General features: G+C 39.7%; 1 protein-coding gene across 4 annotated transcripts in view; it reads left to right on the top strand.

The window, feature by feature from the left end:
* Positions 1 to 826: 826 nt before the first annotated feature.
* Positions 827 to 12,474, top strand: part of IL7 (interleukin 7) — a 46,883-nt gene continuing 35,235 nt past the window's right edge. For all 4 annotated transcript variants that reach the window (XM_058528925.1, XM_058528924.1, XM_058528922.1 and 1 more), the window contains exons 1-3: positions 827 to 1,342; positions 6,403 to 6,536; positions 8,794 to 8,796. In XM_058528925.1, the coding sequence (XP_058384908.1) occupies positions 1,333 to 1,342; positions 6,403 to 6,536; positions 8,794 to 8,796 (147 nt within the window). In that variant the 5' untranslated portion in view covers positions 827 to 1,332. The remainder of the gene's footprint in view (positions 1,343 to 6,402; positions 6,537 to 8,793; positions 8,797 to 12,474) is intronic.

Here is a 12,474-nt window from a genome sequence, read left to right as displayed (position 1 = left end):
CTACAATACTCAGAGAACTCCTAACACAGGGGTTCCAGGCATCCTCTAGAGTCAGAATGTGGCAGGTTTGTGTTCAAGCTCTGTTACTAACTAGCTAAGTGAACTCGAGTCATTTACTTCAGGGAGTCTCAGTACCCGTACCTGTGAAGTGCACGTTAGAAAATTATCTGCCTCATAGAAAAATTTGCATTAGACCATATATGTGGAATGCTTGGCACAATACTTGTACAGAGCAAATGCTAGATATCTGATAGCCGTTATTATTACCACTGTTATTACTGTACATTACCTACCTTCATTTAAGCAGAGTTTCTGCAAAATATCAGAGACTTAACTAAAACAGGAAATAACTAAATAATTCAGCCCTAGAAAAAAATTAACTCCTCAGTAACACACAGTCAAAAAGGAAAGTTTGATTTATTAGCCAATTCAGATAAATGCTCACGTGGGAGTCATAGTTATTAACCAGTATAATCTCCATTTCCTCCACCTAATTTGGGCTTTGATTTTTGAGTCCAAAGATGCCACTTACCAGATTAGGTGGGCCCACAGGATTATCTTTCTTTGAGGTCTCACCTGGGCAGGTACAAGTACAAAAGCCAGGGTTTAAAGAGACTCATAGAGAGGTTGGAGGAGCTGAGGGCGTGACCCTCTTAATCATTCTTTACTTCCTTTTTTTTACAAGACGACTTGGCATCGTCCACCACATCCGCGGCAATAGCTGCGACGCCTCCTCCGTGGCGTCCGCTTGCAATAGCCCAGTTTTCGCCCTACACATTTGTGGCTTCTGTGGCTACATTAGCAACAGATGCTTTCAGATCCCAGTCGCCCAGCTTTGCCAAGGCGGCTAGAGGTCATCTGGAACTCTTTTGCCTCAAATCGCTCTGACTCAGAAGGCTAGCTCGTTCCTCCCGCGGTGCCTTGGAAATCCGCGCCCTCATCTGGTCCTGGTCCAGGTGCACAAGAAGCGCTAGGGGAGGACGCAGGTGCCCAGGAGAGGGGGGCCGTGAAGGCGCCCCGGAGAGGAACTCAAAGATCGAACCTGCGGACCAAGCGCAAAGTAGAAACTGAAAGTACACCGCCGGCTGATCCTACGGAAGTTATGGGAAAGGCAAAGCGCCGAGCCGGGCCGTGGTGTGTGCCGCCCCCCTTGGGATGGATGAAACAGCAGGCGCGGCGTGGGTGAGAGGAACCAGCAGCTGAGACGGCCCTCCCCGGCACCGCTCCCGGCACCTCCGCGGAAGACCAGGGTCCTGGGAGTGACTATGGGCGGTGAGAGCTTGCTCCTGCAGCAGTTGCGGTCATCATGACCACGCCCGCCTCCCGCAGATCATGTTCCATGGTAAGCGCTCCTCTCCCGGGCGCAGAAGTTCGCGCGCCCGGCACGCCGGGGACTCTGGGACGCGCCGCCGGGCCCCGTGTCCAGGCGCGTCCGGGAACAGCCTGGCCTTGCACTTTGGACCAGCCGAGAGCACTGGCTCTCCCACAGGCAGCGGCAGCCGCGCCTGAGTCCCCTGGCCGCCAGCCACCTGCACCTGGGGCTGCTGCGCCTGACAGGCTGAGAGAAGCCGTCCCCGACGCCTGCTTTCTGTCCGAGACCGAGCGCGGCAGCCTCGGCCGGCTCAGCAGTGGCAGCCGGCAGCCGGGTCTCAGGGGTAGCCAGTGGCTGTCAGTCTTCCCTGGCCAGCTCTGCCCCGCGCCAACCCGGCGCAAAGCCCACCGTTCCCGGGCTCCTGGTCGCGCCAGGTCACTCCCGGGCGCTCGGGATCGGCGAGGACCTGGGCTCTTGCAGCTCCGAACTCCCTAGAGAAGTGAAAGCGAGGCTCCCACGGGACGCGCTTTTAAACCCTAAGGGGACCGGTCTCTGGAAAACCCCGTTTCCCCCCCTCAGTAAGGCTGGGAGTTTCCGACTGGGGCTGTACATTGTGCTTTTGCTGGGAACCCAAGTCATGGGGCTGGCACTGAGGAGGACCGGTTTAGGGGTTTTGTTTTTTGCTCCATGGGTGCTCCTTGGTGGAGGCAGGATTAAATAGGCATAGCTCTGAATTCTAGACCCTTGCCAAGATCTTACATATTTCATTGGTGCAGAATACGGACTTAAATGGACAAGGTCAAGCAGAGAGCTAGCGATTTGGCAGCCACATGGCCAAAGTAAAGAGCCAAAAAATTTACCGGAAGATAAAAGGGGGAAAGGAGATGTGAGGGGAGAGGATCTGCTGAGGGAAATTGGGACGTTTTACAGTAACTACTTCCTTAAGCAAAAGAAGACGGGTGGGGGAGGGTGCGGCAAGAGAGAGCAGATTGTTCCTCGGTTTGATGCCTGGTCCGTGCGCGTTCCTGGCTACACCGTTAGATCAAAGGAACCCTTTCCCTTCTCATCGCTAGTAAAGAATCAGGAATTGACATACCCAAGAAGTACCAGATAGGTAACAAAATAAAGGGCGGGGGGCAGGGGAGGATGGCAGTTAGAGTATGGAAGACAATTATGGAAGAAGATTCGTAATGGGCGTCCTGCAGAAGTTTAATATAGAATTAGAAATTAGGTATAGCCCTGTTTTCTTTACAATGCCCTTGGATCTCTTGCAAATCTGCTTCTTTCTTGATTGCTCTCGGTTCTAATCCTTGCATCACCTCTGATCTAAAGTGGAGGGGTAAAGTAGAGGAGCCTAAGAATAGGGTTCCTCTTTACACTTTTTCTTTGCTCCTTCTTTTAGGAGTTGACGTATTTGAGGACCTACTATGTGGTCGTCAACTGTGCTATCTAGTTTAGAAAATTTAATCATATTTGAGGACTGAAAATGGAATAGTAATAAAAACAGAGGACAAAGATGAGAAAGCTTGAACAAGTATAAAGGAGAATTACCCATCTATATCAATGGTTGAACATCTTAAAAATGAAAAAAGTTATTTCATAGGACTAACTTACATGTCATATTCACACTCACGTATGTGAATTTTTTTCTGGTCTCACCCCTGACACTATCATAATCTAGTGTAATAAGACCAAACAATTAGTGTATTTTTCCTGAAATAGGAATGTGGATGCAGTGTTTCAGAGCTCGGCCAGGAAGTACCTTAGTGAGGTTTCCTGTAGAGGAAGATGGATTTTTGTACATTTCCCTTGGCTACACACACACACACACACACACACACAGAGTTATTTGTGTAGGAAGCAGTGTAACTCAGTATCTAAAAGCTGAGTTTCTAGACTGTTCAACCTGACAAACCTAGATTTGAATCTTGCCTCTTCCTTACATTATATATGCGGAAAATTTTTCTTTGGGCCCAGATTCTCCATCTGCAGAAATGTTAATAATTAATAGTACTTATCTCATGAAATGGTTGTGGGATTAAGTGAAATATTGTATGCAATATCATTGGATGGCTTCAGGAATGTCTTTAAGTGTTTATCATGGGATTTGTGGATAGAATTTACAGTCTAATCTTAATATGGTTGTGGCAGATATTAGATTTCTTTATGTGAGCATAATCAAATTCATTTTTGTAACCTTAACAAACTAATTTCCGTACAACACATGGTTGTTTTCTATTGTTTATTAACTTTTTCATTATTCACCCATTTGCTTGCACCAATTGTTCATATTAAAGCCGACTCCTGTATAGTCAGATAATGTGTTCCAATCTATCTTGAATGTCTTTTGACCATTTTTTTAAATTCCCAGTGAAGATAGGTCTACATAATGCTTATAATGGACAGTCAATAAACTCTTATTGATCTTAAAGACTGATGAAAGATTGGATTTGATGGATAGAAACTAATTTATTTGTGTTCACTTTGACCCGGTAGCTTAAGTAGCTGAGGAGTGAATGTATTATTTGGCTGAAATTAAAAACCAACAAGAATTTTTAGACAACCATCCTTCTGGTTTATCCAAACTCCCTCCTGAAAACAGTTCTCCAGTTTCAATCCCTTCAGGATATCTAAAGAAAATTCCACAAGCCCAAGCTTGCCTTACATTATTCTTTATGGTTTGTCTTTTCTGTAACGTAATGAAAAGTTCAGGGTTGGGGGAAGCTGTGGGTGTCTATGTATAATCTGAAACAAAACAAAATAAAAGCAGAATCCCTTTCCCATTGCAAAAACAATGTCAAAAGCACACTCAAACTCGGCAGTCTTAATATGTGACTCTCTATGTGGTGTGGAGGAAAGACTTCAATTATAGAACAAGCTGAAAGTCATTAATGACGGAGCTGGGAACGTATGAGATGTGAGTGTGAAGCCTGGATGTGTTTGCCGTGTTGTTCATGAGGTGATTTCAAATCTAAAGAGTTACTGTATTTAGATGGCCAGGTAGATTCTTAGAATTAAGTTGCTTGAGAGTTGGAAGGGACATTAAAGGATCATTTAGTCTAAAGTTTTCATTTTAAAACTCAGGTAAGTGAAGCTTAAAAGATGCTCTGTCACTCAATCACACAACCCATTGTCATACCAAGACAAAGACCCCAAGTCTCCATACTACAAACCCTCTCTGAGCTTTGCCTTGCCCTCGTCTATCTGGGGTTAACATTTAACAACAACAATGGCAACAAAAGACACTCTTTACAAGACAAGGCAAATTATGTTTTAGAATTGAGAAACTAGTTGTAATACACAAAATAGACTGAATTTTCCACGAAGCCATCATTTGAAAGCATTGATAAAATGCCATTCTATGAATAAGGAGGCTGATATGAATTTTGGGAGCACTAATTACTGAAAATTGGGGTGGAGAGGACACAATAGTTAGTGCTCATAGAAAGTAAAACCACCTCCTTTATTAAAACATAAAAGGTAGACCTTTAAAATAACATTTATGTATAATGATAAAAATGTCTCTTTTTCATTCTAGTATTTAATTATTTCATTATATTCTCCTTAAAGCTTATTTCAAGTTATATGCTGTATAGCTGTTCCTTGATCATCTGTTCCTCCCAAAGGATACCCTCTGTACACCTGTAAGATGACAGAGAAAACACAAAGTTGGGCTCTATGCCATCTACAAATCTGATTATAAAGTTAGGTCCTAGTAAATAATTATCAATTAATCATTGTTTGAGCATCTTCACGATGAAAGAATAGTAGTAGTAGAAAGAGGCAGAGCTATATAATATTACATGCAAGTGGTTGTCATTCAGAAGACCAATGTGATTACATATTATCAAAAGATTGTGACCACTTGTAATCAAACCCTGGCGAGACAGTAAGCTCAGGTTAGAATTCAAACCTGGCACCTACTATCTGTGTTTTACAAAAAGATGAACTTAAAGGACTCTGGATCTTTAGAGATAATATGTGTAAGGCACTGAGCAGTGCTCAGCTCATGGTACTCAGGTAAAGGTATTTCATTCCCTTTGATTAGACAATTGCCCCTAATGGTCCAGAAGCCTTATCCAAAATAGATATACATCATTAGTTAACAGGCTTTGAATTTATTTATTGCATTTTTCTAATATGTCAAGAAGCTAGACAGAGCTGTGTTTGAAGACAATATGGATCTCTGGGCGCTTAGAAACAGAAGATACTGAAAAGACAAGGAGTCTCAAAATATCAATGTCCACTCTGTCACGGTTCTGGGAAGGGTAAACCCTTTAAGGTCCATCATTAAAAGGAAGGAATATAATCGCAGAGCAGTACCACGGAGATAAACCTCCTGCAATGCTGCCTCCAGGAAGCAGCTTGACATGTGGACAGCCATCAAGTTTTACATAAACATACCATCAGAGGCCATAGATCATAAAATTTCAAAAATTTGTAACTTTTTTAACCCATAGTTTACCTGTTTACCTGTAGATGCCTTTTCTTGTAGGGATGTTCAACGTTAAGTCGAAACTGAATAAACTGCATTTACGTTTTTCAGAAGCAAAGAGACTCTGCCGTCATCATACCTGTCCTGCACTTTCCCAAAGAGTAATTTCTAAATAGAAAAGTGAAAGAGGGGCCGGCCCAGTGGCGAAGTGGTTAGGTTAAGTTCCCGTGTCCGTTTAGGTGGCCCAGGGTTTGCCGGTTCGGATCCCGGGCATACACCGATGCACTGCTTGTCGAGCCATGCTGTGGTGGCGTCCCACATAAAGTAGAGGAAGATAGGCACGGATGTTAGCCCAGGGCCAATCTTCCTCAGCAAAAAGAGGAAGATTGGCATCGAATGTTAGCTCCGGGCTAAACGTCCTCACAAAAATAAAATAAAATAAAAATAAAGTGAAAGAAACCTAAACTCTAAAATGCTGTCCTACTTTGGTTGTTACATAATATTGGATTTTAAGGTTCTTCCCACACTATCCAAAAACCGAGATGCATTTTTAAAATTATTAGAAATAAATGGTCAGGCCAATTGAAACACCACAATCAAATTATATAACATGACTTATAACACTTAGCTTATTCTTACTTACTGTTGAATTTAGTTTCTTTTAGGTATATCTTTGGAATTCCTCCCCTGATCCTTGTTCTGTTGCCAGTAGCTTCGTCTGATTGTGATATTGAAGGTAAAGACGGCAAAGAATATCAGAATGTTCTGATGATCAGCATCGATGAATTGGTATGTGCTGGTTTTGTTCTCCTCGAATTTTGACTCACTGGGAAAACTTGATATCTACTATCGGTATGCAGTTTCATATTCAGGAATCCATTTACGTTCCTTGAAAGAAAGTGAAACAACTAAAGAAAATTTAGTGAGCTACTAACTATATATTTTTATAGTTGGCATCATTATTACCTTTAAAAATAATTCTTTCCTAAACCTTCAGACACTCACAACTATCCTTTCACTACCAAATTTCTTGTAAGCATAATTTAGCATAATCACCCTCATCTCCCGTTGACAGTCCCTGTAGAATCATTACATTAGGAGAGGGAAATAGAATATAATATTAAAAAATTACCATGAAAAGAGATGTATAGTTATTTTATCTGAATGTGTGTACATGCATATATATTATGTATTTATTTTTATACATATGTATATATAGAATTTATTGAGTTAATTTTTTTATTTACTATGGACAAATTTTTTTTATATTAGGTTTTATTTTTTAGAACAGTTTTAGGTTTACAGAAAAATTGAGAAGAAAGTAGAGAATTCCCATATACCCACTCTCACTCTGCACAATTTCCCCTATTATTAACATCTTGCATTTGTGTGGTACATTTGTTACAGTTGATGAACCTTTATTGATACATCATTATTAATTAAAGTTCATAGTTGATGATAAGGTTCACTTTTTGTATTATACCGTTCTATGAGTTTTGACAAATGCATAATGTCACCTACCATTAGAGTATCATACGGAATAGTTTTACTGCCCCTAAAAATCCCCTGTGCTCCGCTGATTCATCCCTCCCCTCCTCCCCTGCAGCCCATGGCAACCACTGATCTGTTTACGGTCTCTGTAGTTTTGCCTTTCTAGAATGTCATATAGTTGGCGTCATGCAGTATGTAGCTTTTTTAGTGGATTCTTCCACTTAGCAATGTGTATTTAAGGTCATTCATGACTTTTTTGTGGCTTGATAGCTCATTTCTTTTTATTGCTAAATAAAATTCCATGAATGGATGTACCAGTGTTTGCTTCTCCATTCACTGATTGAAGTCTTTGTTGCTTACAGTTCTTGGCAATTATGAGTAAACCTTCCGTAAACATTCGTGTGCAGGGTTTTCTGTGGACATACATTTTCAACTCATTTGGATAAATAACTAGGACAGTGATGGCTGGATCAAGTGGTAAGACTATGTTCAGCTGTGTATAAAACTGCCAAACTGTCTTCCAAAGTGACTGTACCGTTTTGCGTTCTCACCAGCAATGAAGGAGAGCTCCTGATGCTTCATATCCTTGTCAGCATTGGGTGTTGTAAGTGTTTTGAGTTTTAGTCATTCTAATAGGCACGTCGTGGCATCTCGTTGTTGTTTTAATTAGCAATTCCCTAATGTCATATGATGTTGAGCATCTTTTCATATACTTATTGCCATCTATCTATCGTCTTTGGTGAGGTATCTGAACTCACATCTTAACTAATATCTTAACAATATTGAGTCTTCCTATCCATGATCATGGAATATCTTTCCATTTCTTTCTCTGATTTCTTTTATAAATTTTGTACTTTTCTTCATATAGATCCTATTCATATTTTGTTAGATCTACACCTAAATATTTCATATTTTTGGTGCCATTGGAAATGGTGTTGTGTTTTGAATTTCAAATTTCAGTTGTTCATTGCAAGTATATAGGAAAGCGATTGACTTTTGCATATTAACCTTGTATCCTGAAACCTTGCTAAAATTGCTTATTAGTTCCGGGAGGGTTTGTTGTTATTGTTGATTCTTTGGGACTTTCTACAAAGACAATTATGTCATCTACAAAAATAAATGTTTTTACAGTTTAAGAGCTGTATCAATATAATGGAATGTGTTAATTTAACAGATAATCAGTGCTTAAAGCCCCAATGACCAAGGAAAACTTTCTCAAATGTTCATGAGATGTGAGAAATTGTCTAATCTGTCCCCTCCTTCCACTCCACTATCTTCTCCACATACTCACACTGAAGTGGCATGACACCTTGGGATATTCAGTGTTATCTCTCTTGGAGGGATATGGAAAATTCAAGATGATATTGAACACTGTACCACAGAGGTCATTGATTTTGCCCATTGGCAAGAAAGAAAAGTGCACACTACATTGTAATTGCCCCATGTATACTGCATGAATTTTTGATATTTTCTGCATTAAATGATGCTACTAAATTAACCTTTTTGAGTCAAATAATGTTTTTTCTTTAATTTTACTATCTGGGCAGGGAATCAGCTAGTATTAGTTCTACAACATTTATAAATAACCATATGTATGTAAACTCTGCAAAAAAATGCTATTGGCAAATTCAAAATAAGGAGAGTTTTATCCACCAGATTCATAGTACGTTTTTTCTGGAAATATAGAGGAGCTTCTCTCGTTAAAACACACAGCATCAGGGCTGGCCCAGTGGCATAGTGGTTAAGTTTGTGCCCTCCACTTTCGTGGCCGGGGGTTTGTGGGTCCTGATGCCAGGTGCAGACTTACACACCACTCATCAAGCCACACTGTGGCGGCATCCCACATACAAAATAGAGGAAGATGGGCACAGATGTTATTTCAGGGCTAATCTTCCTCATCAAAAAGAAAAAGATTGGCAACAGATGTTAGCCGAGGGCCAATCTTCCTCAGCAAAAAAAAAAAAACAACAACACAGCAGCTACAAGAACCACAGCAACAACGATACCATTAAAACAAAGAAAAACATGGCTACTCTTCCCAAGGAAATTAATTCACAAGACGTGGAAGACAACATGAACTAATCAGTCCAAGTGAACAGTGCCATCATGATCTCAAGAAAGTTGTCTGTAAATGTGAGGTGGTAAATTTGAGCAAAGAAGAAAGAAAGAAACAAAGAATTATTCATATCAACGTGGCTGGTAGAGAAGATTTTGTCACTTATTCACTCAATGTGTACTAGATGCTTTGCAGACATTACTGTGTCTAAATCTCAGGGACACCATAATAATTCTAACATTTATGAAGTGCTTGTTATCTTCCAAGTATCAACTAATTTTACCCTCACAATGCCCCTATGAGAGAGGTACTCTTATTACCTTCACTTCACAGAGGAAGAATCTGAGGCTTGGGGCTGCCCAGTTTGCAAGTGGCAGAGCTAGGATCTGAGCCTCTGCTGTTAACCAGCTCGCCATCTTGCCTCCTAGTAGCAATCTCTGGGTTAGTTTATTCATTCAGCAAACATTTATTTGGAGCCTGTTTTGTGCCAGTTATTACAGAAAACCCTTCTGTTTGGTGGTGGGGTCGTGGGGGCTTAGGGGTAGATGGACCAGGTATAGACCCTTTTTTTAAGAAGCTTACATTTGGTGATGGTTAAGTCTTGGTGTGAAGAATGCAAGTTGCAGCTTGAAAAGGAGTGGCTGTCATTTCAAACAAGCAGACTGGTTGTGAGCCAGATTTGGAAACAAAGAGATAGGAATTGTGTTCTAGGAGGACTTGAATAGATCAGTTTGGCACTAGGAGAGAGACCATGTTGTGGGAAAGGGTACCAATCTCAACATTTTAGACAGTACGCCCCCTTAGCAAAAATTTTTTTTGAGCCTGCCCTTCCCATATATTTTTAGCATTTATTTACATATTTTAGCACTTATTTACATATTATGGCATTTTCATAGTATTTTTGAATACATTAATAATGATACATACAAATAAAGTTAAAATTTACAAAGGATGAGATAAAAACTAAATGTAGATAGACTCTGTAAAATTTTTCTCCTGTGCTGCAGTGGATTGCCCACTGTGGACTCCACTTTGAAGACCACTGACATAGGGGAAGACATGAGTTGATCTGTATGTTATAGCAAAATTGTGAGTGGTCTTGATGAGATGGTGTTTAGACTTTATTCTAAACATAACCAAAAGTCAATAGCGATTTAATCATAAAAGTAGAATTTCATTAAAATACAAATTTTTGAGCATCTACTTTGTGCAATGTTGGCCATTAAAAAATAAATAATAGTCCCTGTTCTTCTATAATGTATGAGGATGAGGGCTATACATCATTGTAATACAAAATGCTAATAGCAGTGCATTACAAAACAGTTTCATGCACATTATCTCATTGAGCTTCACAATATCTCTATGAGGCGATAACAATAATAGTAACTGACGCAAATTCAGAGTTTTCCATGTATTAATTTATACAATTCTCAGCAACTCTATGTAATGAGGAAACTGAGACATAGTGGCAAGCTGGAATTGAAATCCAAGCAATCTGGTTCCAGAAAATGCCGTCATTATTATGAGGCAAAGCAGGGAGTAGCCCTGATTTTCTGAGGGAGAACGTGTGCTAGAGAATTGTGCTAACGTGATGAAAGAAGGGAATCAGGAGCATTAAGATGCTGACTGCACTGGTTGAATTGTAGGGAAAGGAGATGGTGAACTGAACAGATATTCGACAGTTTTGGGTACTATTATAATCATCCGGATCAGATTAATAAAGTGGAATCGAGTTGTAGAGGTAAGGAAATAGAAATGATGAGAACTATTACATAGAGGCCAAATAGGACCTAGGGTAAGGGTGACACTCATTCTTTCTACCTACCTCAGCAGGAGAGGGAGGTTCATAAAAAATGATAAAGGCCCTCTTTCTACATGGTCTACCAAATAAGGAATGCAGATTTCTAGAATCAGGATGACTAAGTTAAATAGAATCAGTATTTTAAGCTTCCTAATACATATGACCAAATTATTTTCCAGAAATGACAGATCAATTTACAGTTCTTACAACAGGATATGAGATCATCATTCTTGTCAGTATTGAGTATTTTTATTTTTGGTCATATCTGCCAAGGCAATGGAAAAATAACTTTTTGTTTTGATTTACATTTCTATGATTGCTAGTGACTGACTGTTTTTTACATTTATTCATCATTTATGTTTTTCTTTAATTATTTTGCACTGAGATAAAATTCAATGTCCTTTTTAAGGTGCATAATTTATTGGCTTTTAGCATATTCACAAGTTGTGCAATAATCACCACTGTCTACTTCCAGAGTATTTTCGTCACCTCAAAAAGAATGATGAAAACCACTAGCAGTAACTTTCCATTCCCCATCACCAGACCCTGGAGGCCACTAATCTACTTTCTGTCTCTATGGATCTGCCTTTTCTGGGCATTTCGTGTAAATGGAATCATACAATATGTAGCCTTTTATGTTGGGCTTCTTTCACTGAGCATAATGTTTTCAAGCGTCACCCATATTAGAGCATGAATCAGTACTTCATTTCTTCTTATAGATCAATAATATTCTATTGTATAGGTATACCACATTTTGTTTATCCATTCCTCACTTGATGGACATTTGAGTTCTTTCCACTCTTTGGCTATCATGAGTAATGCTGCTTAGAACTTTGATGTACAAGTTTTACCCAACTCTCTTGGATATATACCTACAAGTGGAATTGCTGAGTCATATGGTAACTCTATGTTTAACTTTTGAGGAAATGTCAAACTATTTCCAAAGTGGCTGCACCATTTTACAGTCCCACCAACAATGTATGAGTGTTCCATTTTCTCCACATCCTCACCCAAATTTGTCGTCTGACTTTTTTACTCTAGTTATCCTAATGTGTGAAGTAGTATCTCTTCACTTTGTTCTTTGATTTGCACTTTGGTATTGCTCTTTTTATTTGCATTTGCATGATGACTAATGATGTCAAACATCCTTTCATTATTGGCCATTATTCTTGGCCATTTGTATATCATCTTTGAAGAAATGTTTCTTCAAATCTTTTGCTTACTTTTAAATTGAGTTGTCTTGTTATTATTTGCTTGTGAGAGTTTTTTATATATTCTAGATACTAGACCCTTATCAGATATGTAATTTGCAAATATTTTCTCTCACCCTGTGGATTGTCTTTTTGCTTTCTTTATAGTGTCCTTTGAAGCACAAAAGT

Source organism: Diceros bicornis, chromosome 33 (assembly GCF_020826845.1).
Source record: "Diceros bicornis minor isolate mBicDic1 chromosome 33, mDicBic1.mat.cur, whole genome shotgun sequence".
Lineage (NCBI taxonomy): Eukaryota > Metazoa > Chordata > Mammalia > Perissodactyla > Rhinocerotidae > Diceros > Diceros bicornis.
Note: the sequence above shows the minus strand (reverse complement) of the source record. Positions and strands in the feature narration are given on the sequence as shown.